The sequence below is a fragment of the Homalodisca vitripennis genome, chromosome 2 (genome assembly GCF_021130785.1).
Source record: "Homalodisca vitripennis isolate AUS2020 chromosome 2, UT_GWSS_2.1, whole genome shotgun sequence".
Taxonomy (NCBI): domain Eukaryota; kingdom Metazoa; phylum Arthropoda; class Insecta; order Hemiptera; family Cicadellidae; genus Homalodisca; species Homalodisca vitripennis.
The window spans coordinates 107835471-107859090 of NC_060208.1; the positions used below are offsets into that span (position 1 = coordinate 107835471).

The 23620-nt window shown below is 33.6% G+C and overlaps 1 protein-coding gene across 1 annotated transcript in view; it reads right to left on the reverse strand.

Annotated features, from left to right (window-relative positions):
• Positions 1 to 23620, reverse strand: part of LOC124354542 (tyrosine--tRNA ligase, mitochondrial) — a 40984-nt gene that overhangs the window by 5058 nt on the left and 12306 nt on the right. The window contains exons 4-9 of the mRNA XM_046805077.1: positions 21361 to 21577; positions 18448 to 18526; positions 17920 to 18128; positions 6760 to 6826; positions 3124 to 3312; positions 1448 to 1573 (exon numbers count right to left, since the gene is read on the reverse strand). Coding sequence (XP_046661033.1) covers positions 1448 to 1573; positions 3124 to 3312; positions 6760 to 6826; positions 17920 to 18128; positions 18448 to 18526; positions 21361 to 21577 — 887 coding nt within the window. The remainder of the gene's footprint in view (positions 1 to 1447; positions 1574 to 3123; positions 3313 to 6759; positions 6827 to 17919; positions 18129 to 18447; positions 18527 to 21360; positions 21578 to 23620) is intronic.

The following is a 23620-nucleotide window of genomic DNA, read 5'->3' on the forward strand; positions in this document are numbered from 1 at the left end:
TTGTGCCACCCGGTCAAACTGTAAACGGTCAGTACTAAAGAGAGGTGCTCCGTCGGCTAACCGCCCGGGTTCACCGAGTCCGTCCGGAGATTGCCGATTCGTGGATTCTCCATCACGACAATGCACCATCGCACACCTGCCTGCTCGTCACCGAACAGTTGGCAAAACAGTCGAGGGCAACGTTGCCACAGCCTCCTTACAGCCCGGATATGGCACCACCGGACTTCTTTCTGTTCCCCAAGATCAAGAGACACCTTAAGGGGACGCGGTTCGGGACTCTGGAAAACGTTCAACGTGCTATGACGAGGGCTCTAGGCAATATCGAGGTTGCCGACTTCCAGGGAGCATTCAGGGATTGGAAAATACGGTATCAGCTACTTTTAAGATTTCTAAATAAAATTGTACATATTTTGCCAATAAAAAATTTCCTGAAGTCAGTCCGGTTACTTATTATACAGACCCTGTAGAAGTCATTTGACAGGTATTTGGTCTTCCGATCATATGTCAGTTAGGTTATTTAAACGCATATGTGACAGATACGGCCAAATACAAAATAATTGAATTGTAAAAAGTGAGGGTTCTGTGGTGTAATGGTAGCACATTCACCCGGCAAGTGAGAGATCCGGGTTCGAGTCGCGGCGGAGCAAGAACTTTTTGCGATTCAATGTTTATTGAAATTAAATAAGGCTATTGCCACGTATACAAATTTAATGTATATATATATATATATATATATATATATATATACAAGCTCAGGTCGCAACAGCGGTCTGCTGTTAAGGTTCTCTCCAAATAATTCTATTAATGTCTGATAGATTGGGCAATCGTCTTCACTTGGTCAACTAAGAGTGTTTAACAACGGTCTACATTCAGAGTTTTCAAAAGTTTTATATATATCCTACATATTTGCAGTTGTATGTCGAAGCTCAAAAATCAAATGAGTTTACTACCTGCTTGTTAGCACTTCTGATTGGTTGTTTTCTCAGCTGATATTATAATAGTAATTAGTATTGCATTTTATGGTATAATTTGAGTGTCATAATATGAGCTGATCGAAATGGAAAACTTACGATCGTCTGAACTTGATCGATATTTATTAGAGATATTTATAACAATAGTTCATAAACAATATATTGTATTTAATTATTTTGTTTTTAAGAATATAGATGGAAATATTTTTATAAACCGGAATCCAGTTCAACGTAGATATAAAGTGAGTATACAATAGCGAGCGATTCGATGTGGCGGACCATTGCTGTTAGTTTGGCTCCTTACCGTAAATTAATTCGAGCCCGCACAACTAAACAATACGATCCGAAATGGGTTAAAGAGGAAAATAACATTTATTGAGTTTTGTAAGACGAATGATTTGTAAGCATATCTGATATTTTTATAACCATAACTACATAAAATACTAGGTATTACTAATGGTCTGCAGTGGACTGACCGACTCTGAGCAGAGAAATGTTGTTGGGCAGAATGTGTACTGCTTGTGTCAGCATCTCTCCGTAGTTTGTCACTCTTTTATGGTTAATGTAGAAACCACCTGCAGAGATGGTGGTCTGAGCTATTCCTGAAAGATTACAGAAATATGATCAATATTATTATTATACATTAAGATCAATTGTGGTGGTCTGTAGTAGACTGAGGAACTAGTGAGCAGAGAAATGTTATTGGGCAGGATGTGTGTCAATATCTCTCATCAGAAATGGTGGTCAGTGTTATTCCTATAAAATTATAAAACCACATGTCTATTTATCATCAATGTAATAGAATGAACAATCATTATTTCAAGATTTTACTATCAAATAGGTAAAATTTTATACATGATAGTGACATCAAATTCAGGACCTGCAAGGGTGGTTTTAAGTCCTGTAACTCAGTTCTATTCGATTTTGAGGACAGTTTGAGGTTAGGATGAATATGAACGATTAATTAATGCTCTGGTTGTGGAAGGATCAAATATTGGATTGGAAACTGGATTTCAGCAGTATGCCATATCACACAAGATTACAATTTCCCTGGTTCAAACTCCTAATACAACTATAGTCTCTTTTGGTTACCATCACTTATTTGACTATTAAAAATCACAAGTAATGTGAGGATGTCCTAAGAGGACTTTAGATAATTCCCTATATGGCAAATTTTGGGAGCTAGTTATTGGAGAAAAGGGAATGTTAGGTCTGTGAACTTTTGAAAGACAATAAACACGAAGGACATTGAATAGGTGAGGTATTAGTTTCAACTTAGATTTATCAGAAAAATGTTCTTTATATTTTGGATAAATTGTGCCAACTACATCAGTCAGATTCTTATTTAGTATGGTATGGTATATTTGCCAGTGTTTAAAGTTTTTGTGTTTTACTTTAATATGTTACCATGTGCAACAGTACCTAGTGTTTCCTTTTGCCACATTTAAAATTTTTACTATATCATCTTTCTCAAGAATAAATATAAATATAGTCCTGAGCTCCAAGGTAGTAAGATTAGGTATTGTAGGCAGAATTTTGTTTAGTATGAGACTGGCCTCACACAAAAATCAGTTACCTTGTTCCTCAGATAAGTGGGAAATAGCTAACTCAATTCCATTCACTAAGTCCTCAGCCTTTACTCATTTATTGGCTACAGACAAATTTAACCATTTGGGCAATACAAGTGTTTCTTTTTCACATAATACCTTGGATGAAACAACTGTAACATTTTTTTATTAATTGCATTTTTTTACTGAGAGGCAATTCATTTTGTTGTCAGCTTTCATTTTATTAGACATTTTCCTTTTGTTATCTGATTTGAAAAAGTTCTGACACTTATTGGATGGTTCAAAAAATATTGTCAAATTTTTCACAATAAAATTATTTTTATTCCAGTTTTGTGTATATTTTTCCTGATGGTGAAAACATTTTATATAATGTAAATGTTTAACCATGTCAGGTTAAGTAATCAGGTCATTGAGATTTGGTTAGCTATTTTATGAGGCAAACCAGGTATAAGTGATCAGGTCGATTGAGATCAAATTGGATTGTTTGAAGTGAATTATCCATCAGGTCAAGTATATGGTCAGGTTGTATCAAGTCATATATTAGTGATCAGGTCAGATATATGATCAGATTATAAGCCACGTACCTGCTGTGCCAAAGCAACCAGCTGCCATGGCAAGGTCCCGTACTGTGAGTCCAGGCTGTAATAGCAGATCCACCACAGTGGCACCCTTAAATAATGACACAACATCCTGACTGGTCAGTTTGCTGAGTTGCTCGATGTTAGAGTCGTACATTGCTGCTGTTGTTATCCTTGCCCTCTCCAAGCCCTCCTCTGTAACACAACAGAAGCATACTTGAATAATGTCCCAACATCCTGACTGGTCAGATTGCTGATTTGCTCAAGTCAGCTGTCACTAAGCTGATAATCTGTTTATTTTCCCATTCCCAAACTGCAGTATTGTTCGTCTGCAAAGTAAAATTATTCCATTCTCACTATTCCATGAAACACAGAAACGAAATTAAGACTGAGTAGAGCTGATATCTTATGAAAAAAAAAATGATGGTGAGATGGTGCCATCAAAGTAAACTAATGAGTTTGATAGGAATAATAGGATTTCCGACATTTCCAATTGTTTTATGTTTAAAAAAAATTGACCACAACATTTCGAGGATTGAAATCAACTCTTTTCTTCAAGTGTCAAGAAAACTGCCACACAGTTTTAATTCTGTAATTACTGGTAATTTTTCCTACAACGCGAGGCTATTTCAATGGTTTACACAAGTATTTTGCTTAAAAATTTATGAAAATATGAATATTTATTGAAATATGAAGAATTATACATCTTTTTTAAGGAAAAAAACTAAATATAAACATAAATATTATTGAATGAAAATTCTAGGAGCATTTGAAATATTTTCATTTAATACCACTAGTGAATTATAGAACATTTTGTGTTTTTGAAAGACCTCGCATAATTAAATTAATATTGGAAAATGTGCTGTAATTCATTAGTGGTATTAAATAAAAATATTATTAACACATCACGATTTCTGATTCATATAGTCTTGAAAAACTTGAAGAAAGTAAAATAAAATGTTTTTATGCTGGAGTGCCACCAAAAATGTCACAGTTGAGAGTTACCAGTTGTTTTTTGCTCTTGGATTGTGCAATTATATCTTTAAAGTGGTCGTGCTCGCTTATGCACTAACGGGTTTTGTTAGAAAAAGTACAGTTGGAATTGTTATATAAATTGAAAAAAGTTGGTATCTTATAAAATTTTTCTAACTTATGTCAAACAGAAAAAACAAAATGTTTTTTTGCCCCCAGCTTGTTTGTGCAAACGAACCTTTAAAGTGATCATGTTCACTTATGCACTGACAGATTTTGTTGAAACAAGTACCATTGGAATTGTAATGAAATTGCTCAAATAGTATCTAGTACATCTTTAATAACTATACAGATTTTTTTGTTATTTGATTTTAAATATTTTCAACAGACACCATTAATATAAATAAATTGTCACACTTATTTTTTTCCTCATATCTATTCAAACCTAAGTGCCAAATTTAGTTTCCATAGCTTAAAGAGTTCTAGAGATATTAATTTTGCTATAAAAAAATGGCACCTAGCGGCTAAACGACACATTTTCTATCTATATTTATAGGGCATTCTTTGCTTGAAATGATGAATATGCACCCACAGAAGTTTGTTACACTCTTTTGTGAAAACTTTGAATATAGTACACTATTTATGCATGATTTTCTTCTGATTGTATCTGTATGTCGTATGATTTTACAAGATTGCCAACATTTTAGAAACAAAAGTTTTTAATGATATAGACATTTAAAACAACTCTATTTTATATTTTGATATGCTTAAAATGAAAATACAGAACACATTTGTATAAGTCATAAAATATATACATATAAAAATACTTCTGTCACATAAACTGTTTCTGATATAAACATACAGTTCTGAATAGAATGTTTGGACTTGATTTGTTTCTTCATACACTTCAAGTTAACCCTTCCCACGCGGCAAACGATATATCTGTTAGGCCTAATTTTGACCGAAACGCGGTAAACGGATATATCCTTCAAAGTCTATTTTGTGTTATTTATTAAACTGTAGTTGCCGTGGAATCCGCTAGAGTTCAAGGGAGTGTTGAATACTTGTTCCGAAAAGCAGATGTTACAGTTTGAACCTCATTGGCGCGTCGCAGTGGTGGGAGGGCATGGCTTTGTTCCTCGTGGCGTGATTTAGCCTCAGTCTGCGGCAAACCATTACGCGGTAAACGGATATATCCCGGCACGGCATATTTTAGTGTTTAACGCCGTTTTGCCTTATTTACTGTTCGTGTTCCTGTTGTATTTTATATTATCTTTTTATTTTGTTGTTATTAATTAATATTAATTTTACCTTATTGAAAATATTTTTTGAAATTCAAATAAAAAGGTTGTTTTTTCAATTTTTTTTTTAAATTTGAAAATTTGTTAAAAAATATAGGGGTCTGATTATTTTGTGACACTGTATTATTTTTTATTCCTAATAGCCACCACTAACTAAAAAAAAATTAGAGTTGGTAAAATGTAAACAAAAATTTTAAAGTTAATTACGCGTTATGAGTTAAAATTGAAAGATAAATTCCGCGTGGGAAGGGTTAAATAATAAGTATAAATAGCAATTTGGGATGAAAATTGAAGTATGCAATGGGACTAATCGTGAAAACATTCCCTGGACTTGACAATATTATTAGAGTTGTGAAAATAAAAACAAACAGAATTTTTAAAAGAAATATTAATAAGCTGTTAAAGTTCCCCTCAGTCATTGGTTTTTTTTGGGGGGGGGGAGGAGGGGAATATATATGAAAAATATTTAACCCTAGATCTGGCCATCATATTCATCTGTACTTAACAACACAAATTACATAACAAACTATACAAAACTAAAATGTTTTGTGTATGAGCAGATGATCACATATCGGACAAGAAATGGCGATATGAATGCTGGAACAAGTTCAACTTGGTACACTATTTTGTTTTAATATACCAGCCATTCAAACTTTTAAAAATGTACGACTCCTGTTATTTTTAATTTAGAGAAAAATTAAAAAGTTTTGTGGAATTTTTATAAACATTTTATAAACATATAAAAAGTTTTTGGACTCGAACAGTTTTAGAAATATTGAGTACATGTAGATCTCATGTGAATTATTAACACATATTTCACTACTTCTTCTGACTGAGCTAGTTAAGACTATTTATATTTACAAGTTTGAGGTTCCAGCAATATCAATTGCAGTTTTTTATTCTTTTAATTTTTATTCTTAGGCTATTTATATTTCATACATTTTACAAAGGTTTGACGTTTAACAGACTTAATTATTATTTTATTTATCTACCTATTGCTAAATTTATTTGTGTAGACTTGTAAACTTTATTATAGAACATTAAGTAGTAAATAATCCCAAAAAACACAAGTATGTGGCACAAATCAAGTTGTAATGTTAACTCAAGTACAAACAAAAATGCATGCTTTAGTATTGTGCAGTTATAACAGTTGTGCTTGAAAGCCATGCCCCAGTTCAAACATACACAAACCTTCTAGCTCAGTCCTCAAAGGGCTAGATGAAGAAAGATTCTTGTCTCAGCATTCACTTGAGAAATGCCACATAATTTTAGTAAAAAAAAATTGGACACTCCTACCAAACTGAATTCTTTAGTGACTTTTCTTTCAAACTAAATTCAAACTGTCATCAATATAATAAACTGACCATACCTCCATGTACAAGTCGTGTCACTTCTTCAGCCAACACCTTCTGGGCCTGCCTCAGCTCTGGCCTGGTCTGTAAAAATATTATTTATATTTTCCAAAACACAAAGCAAAATATTTTCAAAAAATTAATTAGTTGTAGCCTAACAAAGCCTCCTTACTGCACATAGTCAAATGTTCCACATTACTAATATTTAGCCAAAATACCCGTGGCTTTACACACATTTATCAAAATCAAAGTCCTTGTACTACATAGTGAAAGCATTCATTATGTAATACAATAGAGTCCTATGGCACTTTCCAAATGTAAGGAAGCATACCTCAGGTACATTTTTATTTAAGTTTTTATGGTCGAGATTTTAACCCGACTCTTATATAATGTTTTACACGTGTTAGATCATTTCTGGTTTATATATTTCCAACACTACAACTGAATCTGCCTTGTTGTCCCTATCAAAAATACAAATACATAGGTCTCGGAAACCTACTTCAGTCAAAAAGCGCTTACATCTAGCCGTTGTCATGTAATTCCGGTCTAAGATGTTTCCAGTAACACAGTACAATTTGCTTTGTTGTCCTGACGAAGAAAAAAATATATACATACATAGGACTTTAGTTACAAGGTGCCTACTTCAGGTCGTTTCATTCACTTATGGTGCCACAGTTTAGTTTGCCTTATTGTCCAAACCAACAAACTATATACATGTGTAGTTCTCGGAAATCTACTTAGGTTGAAAAGCGATCACTTCCAGCTCTTGTAATCTACTTTCAGTCTAAGGTATTTCTAGTAGCACTGTCGAGTTTGCCTTGTTTCCCGATGAAGAAAATATAGACATTAGACATTCTTTATTGGCAAATTATACACAAGCACAATGTGAACAGACAATGTTCTGTCATAAACGTAAAACTAATACAATAACTGTCCTAAAATACAAAAACTCAACAATACAGACTACTAGCTTACAGTTATTTTCAACCAACTTGCTTTTAGCATATTACTACACTGGTGTTTTTTTCAAAATCAGTCAAAATTAAAATTTAAGATTTTTGTACAGAATAAAAAGAGTTATACTCAATAATGTCTTCAACTCTTCCTTGGATTGATTTTCATTTAAACTTTTATGATAAGTTGGTATAATATTGTACAACTTCAACCCAAAGTACTGAAGACTCCTTGAAAATAAATTAAGAGAGTGATTTGGTAACTTATATTTATTACTGTTTCTTGTACTGTAATCATGTTGAATTTTTGTACTTTCTGTCTGGTAAACTACAATGAATCGAATTGAGAGTCTTGCAGATGTACTGTCCTGTTATAGTTAGTATATTTAAATTTGTTTAAATTATTTTTTTTTTAATGTAATGTTTTTTGTTCTTCCTGTTACATAACCTTGTCTTGTTTGTGTTTATGTTTTGATTGTTTACGTTTTTGTAGATTCTTATGATGCAAACAGGTTCCACTTGTGAAAATGCTTTCACTGATGATAGTGCTACATGATCACGGTTATAATTCAGACAGCAGTAATATCTACAGGTATTCCAAACTCCCGAAACTCTGAGGAGAAAGAAGAGTAATGACGGCATCCACTGGCAAACAGTGACTGGTTCATTCAAAAGACCTAGGAAATTGGTTTCGAACGGTCCCGACATATCGAAGAAAATTGTGTTCAAACCCAAGTAGCTTCTCATTAACTACAAATAATCGTTTTCGATTGCTATTGGAGGGTCAAATATGATGGATGAGAGCACCACATCGACGCCGCCATCTCATGTTGGCGAGGATAAACCACCTCCGATCTTCGTTACCCAACGTTGTAAAACGTTAAGAGCATGATAACCGCTATTGAAAACTGTTATCCCAAATGACAAACTCACACTTAAATGCCTCAGCCAAAACAAATTCAAAGTTAATACAACAACTATTGACGGTTATCGGAAGCTGGTGCACAAACTAAAGGTCACCTTTCATACCTACCAAATCAAACAAGAGAAAGCATATCGCCGTGGTTTTAAAAAATATGCACTTTTCCACTGATGTTGCGGACATTAAGATTGCTATTGAATCCTGAGGGTTCCAGGTTCGCAACGTAATGAATATGAGACAGCATAAAAACCAAAGCACCTCTTTCAATGTTCTTTGTTGATCTGGAACCAAATCCGTGTAACAAAGATATATTTAATATCGAGTACCTCCTTAATGGCAAAAAATTACCTTTGAACCACCGCTCAGGAAATCCGAGATCGTTCAGTTGTAAGCGATGTCAAAGTTATGGACACACCAAAACGTATTGCTGGCACCCTTACAGGTGTGTTAAATGTGGCCAGAACCATGACACACGGGCATGTTTGAAATCCAGTGATACCCCACCCACCTGCGCTCTATGTGAGGGGAAACCACCCCGGCGAACTACAAAGGTTGTTCTGTGTACTGCGAACTGAAACAAAAATCGTTTCCCCCGATCAGACCCAAAGTACCTGAAAGTAAAAAACTCATGATCAATCACCTCGGGGAGCCCAAGAAATGGTAAGACCTCCCAGTCCATCCACTGTTCGAATCCTGCCGGGACGATCATATGCACAGGTGACATCCAACTCGATGTCTGAAAGATAACAGTAAAGTAAAACACTTAACGACTTTTTCAGCAAATTTGAAAAAATAATGATTACAACAGGGCTGAACAGATAGGTACTTTAATGAACCTATCTGTTCATGAACCTACCTATTGTCTTCCGTCATTTCGAAGCTAAAATGAATAATTTTTATAGAATAGCACTTTGGAACGCCAATGGCTTGAGTAACCATACTCAAGAGGTTAAATAAAAATATTTCTTGGTCTTCATAAAGTTGTTATTATGCTTATCTCCGAAACTCACTTCACAGATATGACACATTTCAAAATTCCTTTTTACTCTCTGTATCACTGTAATCATCCAGATAATACTGCTCATGGTGGTAGTGCGGTATTAGTTAAAAATAGTATAAAACACCATGCCATACGTACTTATAAGTATAATTATATTCAAGCTTCCAGTGTTGTGATTGAAGACTGGTCAGGTCCACTCACGGTATCTTCTGTGTATACCCCTCCTCGTCATAACGTTTCATACTAGCAATACAGCGACTTCTTCAATACCTTGGGTTGTAGATTTATTGCGGGGGGTGACTTTAATGCGAAACACACCATGTGGGGCTCTCGCCTGTGCCAATCCCAGAGGCCGTAAATCTCCTCAAGACTATCAACGACAATAACTATCAATATTTTTCTACGGGGGAGAACCGACTTATTGGGCCTACTGAATCCCTTAAAAATTCCTGATTTACTTGATTTCTTCGTGACTAAAGGTATTTCCCAAACGTACACACGTGTAGAATCTTGTCTTGATTTATCCTCAGACCATTCTCCATTGATCTTCACTTTAAGTTCATCTGCCATTACTACAGAGGGTCCACTGCGGTTAAGTTCTAAATATACTGACTGGGACCAATTTCGATCTCTTCTTGATTGAAAACTTGCATTTACACGTTTCCTTGAAGACAAATGGTGAAATAGATGAAGCTGTTGAATTGTTTAACAGGACAGTCCAGAAGTGTGCTTGGCAATCAACGCCGTATCAACGAAATGGAACCACTAATGGCCTGAACTACCCTCTTAGCACCAAGAAAAATATTGCTCAAAAAAGAAGACTTCGTAGGATTTGGCAAAATTTCCAGGAATCCTCGTGATAAAAACAACTTCAAATAGAGCGGTGAGGGATTTGAAAACGTTTGTTATCTAACTTCAATAATGAAAGGGTTTCAGGTTTTTTTACTGCAAGTCTAAAACTCCTACAGAGGACACAAAATATTCAATGTGGAAAAACTACTAAACACATGACTAGTCCAAGAGTGCCGATTCCTCCGATTATCTTGCCAGGTGGTGGCTGGGCCAAGAACAACAAGGAGAAAGCTGAGGTATTCGCTACGCACTTTACGCGATGTGTTCAAGCCCAGTGACTCAGCTCAAGCTCCTGACCCAGAAATTGAATACTTATTAGAATCACCTACCCAACTATCACTTCCTGTTCAGCCCTTTACTCCCTCTGAAGTAACTGAAATAATTGTGAAACAATTGAAGCCGTACAAAGCTCCTAGGTATGACCTCAATTACAGGAAGGATTTTAAAAGAAATGACGAGGAAAGCTATTATGTTTTTGACTTTTGTCTTCAACGCAATATTGAGAAATTGAGCATTTTCCAGCACAGTGGAAAATTATCGGAAATTGTCATGGTAGCTAAACCTGGGAAGCCTCCACATCAAGTTAGTTCTTATAGGCCCATAAGTCTATTGCCTGTGACTTCAAAAGTTTTTGAGAAGCTTTTTCTAAAACGATTTCAGCAAGTTATTGATAGCGGCAACCTTATCCCCAACCATCAGTTTGGTTTCCGCCAGAAGCACTCTACCATTGAGCAGATTCATCGTGTGGTCAAATGTAGTGAAGGAAGATCTGGAAGCAAAAAGATACTGCTCGGTGTTTTTCTTGATATCAGTCAGGCTTTTGATAAAGTTTGGCATGAGGGTCTCCTCTATAAATTAAAACTACTTGTTCCTCATTCTTTCTTTAATGTCATCAAGTCCTATTTGTCAAAACAGGTTTTTTCGAGTCAAATTTCAAGACGAATACTCCGACCTCACAAAATTGAGGCGGGCGTTCCACAAGGCAGTGTATTGAGTCCCATCTTCTACACCCTCTTCACATATGACATACCTGTACGAGCCGATGTCACCATGGCCACTTTGCTGATGATACCGCTATACTAGCCTCTCATGAAGTCCCAGGAACTGCAGCCCAACGACTACAATCTGAGCTGGATGACTTGTCGGAGTGGCTTGTGAGATGGAGGGTGAAGGTTAATGAAACCAAGTCCACTCATGTAACTTTTCACAACAAGGCCTGCTAACTGCCCACCTGTCTCTCTTAATAATGTCCTCCTCCCCCAATCTGAAGAAGTGAAATATCTGGGTATGCATCTAGACCGAAGGACTAACTTGGGCGTTCTCATATCTGGCACAAAAGATTATTTTAAACTCAAAATTCAAAAAAATATCCTGGCTTTTAAACAAGAGGTCGAAAATTATCATTAAGAAATAAGTTGTTAGTATACAAGGTGATTTTGAAACCTGTTTGGACTTATGGTATACAGCTTTGGGGTACAGCCAGTAACTCCAACATCGAAATTCTCCAACGTTTTCAGTCTAAAGTCCTTCGGAACATCCTGGAAGCTCCGTGGTATATAAACTAATCAATTAATACATCAAGACACCAAAATTCCCACAGTAAAAGAGGAAATAACTCGCAACAGCAGGAAAGTACCAAGACAAGCTGTATTCTCATCGAACTACCTTGCGATGAATCTGTTGGATAATAGTGCGTCAGTTACACGTCTGAAGAGACACTCAATCCTGGACTTACCTCTTAGGTTCTAATTTCAAAACTTTCTTGTTTATTTGTGTTAGCTCTATCGCTGGATAGAGTCTAACTCCGTGTTAATTTATTATTTTATCTAATTTACTTATTGTTCTAAGAAATATCTGAACAGATTGTAAATAAAATTGTCAAAAAAAAAAAAATTTATTTTTACATGAAGTTCTTGGATTGGAATTTGTTATGATACGTATTAACCGTTTTTGAGTCTCAATACTGTTTTAATTCCTGACACCTGTGCTCACAACACAATACGATATCTGAGGATTGACTCCACATAGCTATGGTAAACAACTTTAACCCTTCCCACGCAGAATTTATCTTTCAATTTTGACTCATAACGTGTAATTAACTTTCACATTTTTTTTTTACATTTTACCAACTCTAATTTTATTTTCAGTTAGTGGTGGCTATTAGGAATAAAAAATAATACAGTATCACAAAATAATCAGACCCCTATATTTTTTAACACATTTTCAAATTTTACAAAAAATCGTCAGGATTTGCCATTGCATAGAACAGTATAGGCCTATAACGACACAACAAATAAAGTATGGCAAAACAGCGTTAAACACTAAAATATGCAGTGCCGGGATATATCTGTTTACCGCGTAATGATTCGCCGCAGACTGAGGCTAAATCACGCCACAAGGGACAAAGCCATGCCCTCCCACCACTGCGACGCGCCAATGAGGCTCAAACTGTAACATCTGCTTTTCGGAACAAGTATTCAACACTCCCTTGAACTCTAGCGGATTCCACGGCAACTAAAATTTATTAAATAACACAAAATATACTTTGAAGGATATATCCGTTTACCGCATTTCGGTCAAAATTAGGTGTAACGGATATATCAGTTTGCCGTGTGGGAAGGGTTAATAGTGTCCAAAGCAACAGTATCTTGAAGTGCAAAAAGACAAAAGCTATTGATTTAAATTTCTTCTGTAGATATTCTAGATGAACCTTCCACTTAATGTTATCATCTAGATAATATGCCTAAGAATTTATGCCATTTTGTAAAGATTTTCCTGTTTACCAGTATTTTAACTGAAAATTTAATTACTTGAGTTTTAATAACATTCCCACTGGCAGTAAACCAAGCCTCCATCTCATTTATTTAGTTAAACCAACAACTGGAAGTGTTTCTAACAAATCTATTGTCGTTTTTCTTTTAAAATTGCTATTGTATCATCGGCAAGTAGAATTAAGTCCCTACTAATGGCTACTAGAAGATGCTTAATATATATTAAGAACAAGAGTGGTCCCAATATGGATCCTTGAGTTATGCCAAACTTTGTGTTTCCCATACCTGAGACATGTTTGATGTTATCGGTAATTATTACTGTTCTTTGCCTTCAAGAATAAAGGTATGAATAAATTAAAGACAGAGCATAATCTCTGACGCCATGATCAAACATCTCAGTAATACTGAGTGGTCCACACAATCAAAAACATTAGACAAGTCACAGAACACACCTGCAGTGGCCTACAACCTGTTCCAGACTTTAGTAATTTTATTTATAGATTGTATTAAGGCTGAACCTGTGCTAAGCTTTTTCTGCATCCATATTCTTTTTATAAAAAAGATAATTTCTTTCAAAGTATTTAAGTAACTTATACCTTATAACTTTTTCTAATATCTTAGAAACATTACACTACACTGACACTGGACGGTAGTTGTTTACATCTGTCTTCACACCTTTTTTTAAAAACTGGTTGAATTTGAGAGTATTTAAGTTTATCTGGGAAAACACCCTCTTTAAGACAATGATTGATTTTAAATGATAGAGGTTCAGCAATCACAGTTTCAGCAGCTTTAATAAGAGATATTGGCACCTCATACAAACCAACCGATGTTTTATTTTTAAAGGAAAGGATCACACTTGACACTTTCCCTCACACTTGTGGGCACAAAGGTATACAATGAGACACATTTGTCTTGAGTAAGCTTTTTAAATGAACAGTGTACACCATTTACAGTTACCTTTTGGTATATCAAGATTAATAACCATACCAATAAAAAAATCATTAAAAGGATTTGCAAAAATTAGGATCTTTAATTTGTATACAATTGATTTCCAAAACAGGTCCCTCTTGGCTTAAAGACTTTCTAATACCTAGTTCTTTATTTACCACTTGCCAAACAGCTTTGGATGTATTCTCAGCATTGGCTATAGATTAACTCTTAACCAGTATTTTGACATCTTTTACAACATTTTTGAATACTTCTTTATTTCTTTTAACATAATTTAAAAAGTCTTGGTTTTTGTTTTGTTTGACTTTCCTGTGTAACTCTTGTTTTCTTTTACTTCATATTTTCATTCCCTCTTTTGTAATAGATAAATATTGGTTAAATTTTAATTCAAACGGTTTGCGCAGAGAACGGTAAGCGGAAATTGAAAACAAATACATGAAGGATGTTTGTCATTCAAGTTGAACATATTGCTTTGGGTTGGAAGCTGAAGAGCTGCTGATTTCCCTCCATTTCCTGTTTGTGGACCTCGTTGTGAGAAAGATATCGGTCTGATTCCTTCTTGTTAATTCGGACACCTTAAGTGAAACAATTAAAGCAATCTTCTTAAGTGAAGCATGTGCTAAGATCCTTTCTGTTGCTCTACATGTGATATCGAGTTCTGATTTGTGAAATTTTATATAATGGTGATTGACTTTATTGGAATATATCTAGTATGACAAAGCAACAATTTATATTCCAAATTTTTATTTGATTTTAACTGAGACTCCAAAATCTAAATTTGGTAAGCACGTGCTATGTGTATACATATATAGAGAATGTTATAGGACATTGCTTATAGTGAACTTTGTTTTATTTTCTTTCTTTAGCAGTTTAAAGGGAAAGCAAGCATTCAATTCTGTTAACAAATTATATATAAAACTATTGTAATTAGTGATAACATTCATACTAATGTCAAAACTTAACTATTTGTTTTTAAATAATTTACAAACTCTAGTCCTTCGAAAAAACCCTTTTTTAAACACATTTTTTTCCTTTATTCAAATTACTAGAACTTATTTTAGGAAGGTTAACAAACAATGCATTGTGATTTGAAGAGCCAATCAGTATTAATTAGGCCTAAAATCTCAAACTTTTAAATGTAATTATATTTTCCACACATATACATATATATTTAGGACTGAGAAGCCTATTATAGTCTAAGGGGAAATCCTACCTACTTACTATTTACTATATTTTATTCTTTGTTTGAAGGTTATTTTTGGATGTGTGTGTATTAAGAGATAGGGATGTCCTTAAGACAACTGTTTTTCGAAAGATAACACACACAGGAAAATATTTAAATTATCAATCCAACCATCAAAAATCTGTCAAAGAAGGAGTAGCCTACTCGTTGTTTAATAGAGCAAAGAGCTTGTGCTCAGATAAAGATGGACTAAAAGAAGAATTTAAGAAAATTTAATCGGATCTCAGAAGCAATGGATACCCTCAATTAGTAATAAATAAGTGCAAACGAACCAGAAGAATCATTCCTGAGTCAGAAAAACAGAATTGTGATAAATTTGCGTTTATGTCAATCCCTTATGTGCCGGGATTATCGGAGAAAATTAGAAGAGTAGGTAGAAAGTACAACATTAGAACCGCGTTTAAAACACATAACACTCTTAGACAAAGTCTCGTAAAAACAAAACCAAAAAATGGCACACAGGATTCCAAAAACTGTGTTTACAGTATAAAATGTAGCTGCAATAGGGAATACATAGGCGAGACAAAAAGACCACTAAACGTAAGGATAAAAGAGCACAAAGAAAACACGAGAAAGGGTCTCACAGAAAAGTAAAAAATTGTTGGTCCGAAGACCATCATATGAATTGGGATGAAGCCAACATAATACATTGGGAACCACATTTCTTCAAAAGGAAATTAATTGAGGCAACATACATTAAATTGGCAGACCAACCAATCAGTCAACCATCAGTCGAGATTAGGCCGCTTTGGATGCCAATTCTAAAAAATGAACTAAAGAGAAAACCAAAAGTATCAAACAGATCAGATATTTGTAATAAACCAATGCGGAGTCACAATATGGTTTTAAGAAGTTCATCTCGCATGAACCAATAATAACAAAGGGCCCATTCCTGTCCCCCTTCCCTTGTATTTCCGCCATCTTGTTTTAGCCAGCCGTGACGATTACCATTGGCTAGTCCCTCTGGTCAGTCGTAGGTGGTTAGTAGACGAGTGAAGACGTATTGTGACCTGTGTTCCGTATTTTAGTTTTAATGATTAGTGTTTTGTATAGTTTTTATTAAGTGCATGTTTATAGAGTTAGTGAAGTTGACAAACAACATGTAGGTTGTGATTCCTGACTTAGGCGTGCCACAACGCTTTGGTAAGATTTGTTTATTTTAACCTAGTTTGTAATTATGTATTAGGTTAGTTCTTTACCTGAAGAAGAGATCAGATTGCAGATCTCGAAACGTAGTGTTACTGATTTCTTGTTTCACTGAACAATAGCAAATGTCCGGAAAAATCCTCTTTTCTATATTTTATAATGGTATAAGGGAGAAATCCTGATTAAGTTCATGCAACTTTCAAATATAATCGTTTATGAGGTTTTGGGTTGTGAAGTCTTGTTATTTTTCGAACTGTAGTCTGGGAAAGAATGGATTGTTGAGGCATGTTAGTGTTAATTTCTCTGTTTTTCTTTAAGCCACTGTTAAAATGCCATATTGCAATGTCCTACCAGTTTGGAGTACGGTATGTGAAAATAATCACAGGTTTGTTCATTAAGGTTGATTTAGTAACAGTGTTTAAATAATATTTACAATGTATTAGATGTTTTAAATTCGTCACTGGTGCAGCTGGAGTAAAAGTTAGTTAATAACTTTGTATTTGATATCTGTGTGGACCGATGCTTCTAGGTGTCAAACGAGGCAACTCAGAGATTCCCTCCCCTTAATAAGGGGGTTCTTTGATATGGTTCAAGTTATTATTAATTGGTAATTGGATTACACTACTGATCAAGCGCTTTACAGTTCATATTTTATAACATTTAAATATAAACAGATATTTTAACCAATTTTTCAAACTCCAGTGTGTCAACAGCTGTGTAGTGTCAGTTAAATTTGGATTGAGAAATGTAAATATTACAATTTTTTTAGAATTAAAAAATATTTCAGGTAACTTTTCTAATCTTCCTCTTCATATAAACCTTACTCAGATTTCATTGCAAATTTTACAAAAAGAATTAGCCGTATTGGTCAAGTCGTTCTCAAGATTAGTGTTTAACAACACTTTTTAATTAATTTTTATTGTTTAAAATATTACCGCAATATTTGTTATAGTTAAAGTATTAACAGATGTACGTTTTACTAGATAAGTAATGTCTTTTATTTCACTTTGTAATAAACAGTTAAGGATACAAGATCTCTAAATACAAATGAATTTAAGAGCACCTACAATTATTGTAATTGTAAAGAAAATATAGTATATTTCCTTTTTTAACCCAGAATAATAATTTGCAATCAACATCGTAGTAATACAAAGATATACAGTGACCTTTCAAATTAATGTTTTCAGACATATTTAAACTTTTATTAAATAACTTGTTCACATCAAAAATTAGTTTTTATTTAAATTAAGGCAAATATGGAATATAAAATAAAACTCCTTGTCATTGCTGAAGATTTATCAGCAAGTACATAATAAGGCCACTAAAACCTTCAGCTTACCATATGTTTGTGACACAGGTCTCTGATACTTTCCACACTGCGGAAAGTGAACAGTTTCAACAGCTTCTCAACATCAGCATCAGCTGTCCGGATAAAGAATTGGTAGAGTTCGAAAGGAGATGTTAGTTCAGGATCAAGCCAGATCGCATTGCCTGCTGACTTTCCAAATTTCTCTCCACTCTCAGTTGTCACCAAAGGCAACGTAAGCCCTACAACAGAAATGTACTATTTATTTTTTAAAATCCAGAAAATTACTTACACCTAGATATAAATAGCTTCCAAGTGTACATTTAAATCTGAATTTGTTATCCAGGCCATTATAGCTCAACAATGAATCGTAAAATGGTGGATCAGAGTTAAGCCACAAGATTGACTCCAAAATAAGTGTGACAAGAAAATATTTTATGCTTTTTCTTACAAAATAAGTATAAATAACCTGAAAAATTTAAATAAAAATCAATTAACCCACTTAAGACTACTGTCTGGCCATTAAAAACCAGTTTCCTTGAAAGTATTTCATTCACTCACCAAAAACGGTCTTTTTTGTGAATTTGCTGATATAATCATATCCAGATACTATATTACCCATCTGATCACTGCCCCCAACCTGCAACAGAAACAAATATTTATAGTTGCCTTCACATCATTAGGGGAAGGCTGTACGAAATGGAGACTATATCTAAAATGAGAGTTGATTTCTTTATGTAAATTCTGCTAAGTTTATATATATATATATATATATATATATATATATATATATATATATACAATATGTCAGTAAATATTTCAAGGGAATGTTTTTAATAAAAAGTCTGTTAAGTCAAATATAGTTTTACTAATATGAGCAAGTTAAAAATGTTTTTAGTGGCATTAAATTTTGTATAGATTTTCTTATGATTACGTCTAACTCTTTTAATGGTTTGGCTATTTACTGCCATAGTCATAAGCGTTCATTTCAAATTTTTCATCAGTGACATAATTCAGTTCTGTATATTTTGTATGATGTAAGATTGTGGTTACAATTTTTACAAACTGTTTTAACCTAGATGCTCATTTACTGGCAAGGGATCACATGGTCCAAATTTTTTTATACGCATACATATAACATACGAGCATATATAAATAAATATGACTAGAGTGGATATCCCAATATACCTATTAATGAGAAACTTGAAACTAGATCCGTTATCTTGGTCTGGCAAGTCTACACATGTTGTAAATAAAAGAAACGCATTTCTTTAAACTATAAATTAAAGCGCTTAGGTAAAAATATATTAAGCAGACTAGTAGGTAATGGATTTCTCACGCAAAGTATGAAAACTAAAGTAATATTTAACTATACAGGGTGAATAAAAAGTATGGATACCCCATATTAACTTTTTAATGACCGCGCCTAGAAAAACTCAGTATACATCTGTGGGGTACAAAAAGCACTGAATTTTTATTTTGTTTTAATACACATTTAACAGCAGTCCAACTTGTTTGAAATACAGTTATTAAATGTTTTTCTTAGAATCAGGCCTATCCAATTTAATTAGATTTAATACTTACCTCCCAGTCTGGTACACTATAATCGGATTTATCCCTCCCCAAAGCCAAGTCCTAATTATGACACTGACCTACATGTCTTGTACCACTCACTAGGTTTTAGTTCTTTGTTTTTAAGATTTATTATTTGTTAATGTATTAAATTACTTATATAAAAACAAAGGCATTGTTAAAAAGAAGAGAATTATAAAATTTTCTTTCTCTATGATGTATAATAACTTATACAACCACTCCTTTTTAAAATTTTGAATGCATGCCATATTGAAACCTTAAAAGATTTTGAACTGTGTACAAAGATAAATGTATAATTATGTATAGTTAGTATGTATAATATAATAATGTATAATTAATTATCTATTTTTAAATCATGACATCTGTTTCTAAATTTGGAAAATGTAAAAAAAAGAAAAAAGGTTCATTAAAAGAATGTATTTTATGTAAACTGTGACAGTAAAGAATTTGAATTTGAATTGCCGTGTAAGAAATTACATTATTGGCTGCTGATACCAAACGGCTTGGCCGATTAAAATATTTTTTTTTACCAAAATACAGCATTTTTTATGAGCTTCAATTTGAGATGTTACAAGGTATTAGTTACCATTTCAAAATAATTTTTTTTTGTTTCCCCAATACATCCTTTTACAGCATTTTGATATTTGGGCAATAAGTCTTTTAATACGAGTTTGAAGTTTTCAAATGAATACCCTGTATACGAATGGCCTCCATTTGAAACCTTTTAATGGTTAAGACTGGCTAACAAACTGATCAAATTTATGTGCAAATACTGTGTCTGTACTAAGTTTAGTCTGGATCTATTAAAAACTATGTTTACAAAATCACATTATATTGTATACGCCCGTACATATTTATGTTTATGTATACAAGCTACGAGTACACCAAACCACATTTCGTGTAACAGGCTTTGCTATGGTTGCTTGCAAAATTTCAAATCATAGCTCATTACATTCTTGAGATGTCCTGTGGACAGATAGACTGACAGACAATCATACAGAAAAGAAATGTTTACCCCCTTTCCTGAAAGAAAAAGATTTTGTCAGCTTCAATGACTCAGCCAATTCCATGGCTAGACTTGCACCATCATAGAAACCATTGTCTATGTGAAAATTTTTTATTTCATGAAATGTTCAGAGATTAAATCTTTCTCAAGATATCTTGTTAGATAATACATTCAAATTTTTGTTCATTGAGTAGGTTTTATAACAGTGTTTAAATAAAAATAAAGTTCCGATGAACTATAGAAGGTACTACAACACATGAGTGCTCTGAAATAAAATGTTGTCACTAACTTTTAACATTGACTTTCCACTCTATTATCATTTTTTCTTTCTCTTCTTTTTCTAAAAATAAAATTGTCACACACTAAAATCTTATATAATTATACTAAGCTTGTTTACACATTTATTTACTCTGCTGTTTTCTCATTGCCATCAGAGTTACTTATAAGACCAATGTGAAAGTATTCATTGATTCTACCAAATCCTATGAAGTTGACATGCACCATCATTGAACTTAGTGTTTTATATATATAAATGAACCTTCATGCAAACTTTCAAGTCTATAGGTTAGTTTGTTTTCGAGATATAGTGTGGACAGACAGACTAAAAATGAAATTTTTCCATCCCCTTGAGACATTGACTTTGCTAACGTTGAGCCAATAAAAACTTTCAGATTATGGTGATTTTCTTTTCTCTATGATTAGAGAAAATGCAAAAAACTCCTAGGAATTTGGTCATTTGGGTGATTGTAATAGGCAGATTTATGATATCAGTCATTATAAGATATGTTATGTTCAGGTAAGTAAGTGTTTACACAAGCTACGTTGGATTAAGTCAGATCAGATTAGATTAAGTTGGGGCCAAATGTTTGGTTTACCTGGAAGCGACAATCGTACTTGTCAAACAGCTGCCACCAATCATAAGCCTGGAACAGCTGATAAGTAAACTCTGTGAAACTGAGACCAATCTCAGAATGAAGACGAGCTGCTACAGACGTCCGCCCCAACATGGTTCCCATCCGGAAGTGTCTGCCTATGTGGCACACTAGGTCTATAGCATTTAACTCCTTGTACCAGGCTTCATTGTTCACTATTCTATTTCAACAAGAATAGTTACATTAGTGTTGTAGTCTCTACAAATTGTTTAGTATTTTCATTTAAATAATTTCATGTTATTGTTGCCAGATTCACTAATATACACAAACCATGATAGAGATGGCAATAGGAGAGCTAAACAATGATGGGAAGGCCACAATACTGTTTCCATTCATGGGGTTGTTGGACAGACTATTGATTCCAGCAACTCATTTTTTAACTCGTTCTACACACAACAGTCACCTTAGAGAAGCCTAGAGGTGTTTCCAACTGGCAGTTAGTAGCATACACAGTTTTTTACAAATCATGAGAATGATTCAAAAGTTTATGAATAATACTACTTGTCATTTAAACATAGCCATATTTTCACTAAAATGAAAAGTGAAATTGTGTTAGTTTACGTTCTTCTGTGTTCTTTTCTATTAGAAATATAAAAAAAGAAATGTAAAGTACACTATATCAACAAACAAACTCTTTTGGCATCAAATTGAGGATATAACAGATATTAAAATATTGGCTGGCACAAAAAGTATGGTCGGATTGAACTAGAGGCGCACCGACTAAAAAGAACAATTTGGCACTTTGAAATCAGTCATTATAAAATATATAAATTATATAAACTTAATATGTATTTTAATTTGTAAAATACACAGCACTACACATATAATAATTCAATTTTGTTCAAAACCCTAAATATTTAAATTTTACCGTCACGCAACAACTACCAAATTAACATTGACATAAATGCATCAACTCTTGGGAACACTGAGAATGTTAGAACGTCAGTGTTTCAGAGTTCTAGTCAGTCCAGTAGGTGGTGCGCTGCAACATTGGATCTTAGCCTTTGCTCACTGCAGCACATTTTACATGTGTTGGAAGAGTAACCCGTATAAAATAATGTTATGTCATAAGCGTTAAAAATGTGATTATGAGCAAAAAAATTATTTTGTGAAATCATGCTAAATGTGGTGCACCTTGAAGATGTTGTGCTCATAACATCAGAGGCTTAGTTTTATTTGGACAGGTAAATCAAATCAATTAAAGTAATAGAATTTTGAAGAAAGCTTCTGATATGCATAGATGAAGAAGGATGCCATTTCTAGTTGTTATTTTTCACAAGTAAATAAACATTGTTCCAAGCCGATTTTTTATAATTAGTAGATTCTGTAAATATAAATAAATAAAAATTATCCTGAAAATTTGAATTTATACTTATTTTAAAGTGACAATTCTTTTTGTGCTACCAAGTATATTGTTGGAAACAAAACATACTTAACATATACACTATTTTTATATTTTGTCTGTACAAAATTGCTGTTTTGACATTTTTAAAAGAAATGTACGAATTCCAACACAACCTAATTACAATTTCTAATAAATCGTTTATAAATGAATAGGAAAATTAGAAAAAAAACATGTATGAACAATGTTTTAGACTATATATGGAATCCACTCTAAAAGCTGTAAAATAACCATAACAGAAATCAAATCAGTAAAAACATGATTTTGACATAACTAATAGAGAAATTAATACAATCTTCACTCATTTATTAGGTAATATTTACTACTAACTGACTACTGTAAATTATAGTGTTGCTGCAGATTTGTACCTTGTACATTAAATTGCATTTACTATTATTATGTTACAAGAATAAAAGAATTTGCAAGAATAAATTTTAAATAAAGATGGTTCTTTGAGAGTTAGAACTCTGTGCTCTGAGACTGACAGTATGAAGTGATTGACATGTAGCCTCAGTGACTAAAACCGTTGATATCAGTGACACATTAGTTGTCAACATCTTTACACACCAAATCAGGCCTAATACATCTCCTCTTGTACCTCAAACTGGCCAATATGAATATGAAGTTACCACCATCTTGTCATATAGAGTGTCACATTGAGTCATCTAGTTCTTGGGTATACAGCATCTTCTCTTGCACCCCAGTCTGGCCAATATTAGGTAAAGCCACCACCTTTTCCTAGGCTTATCATAACTACAAATCTAAATTTTCCACTTCGCACTACATAAAAAACTGTCTTAA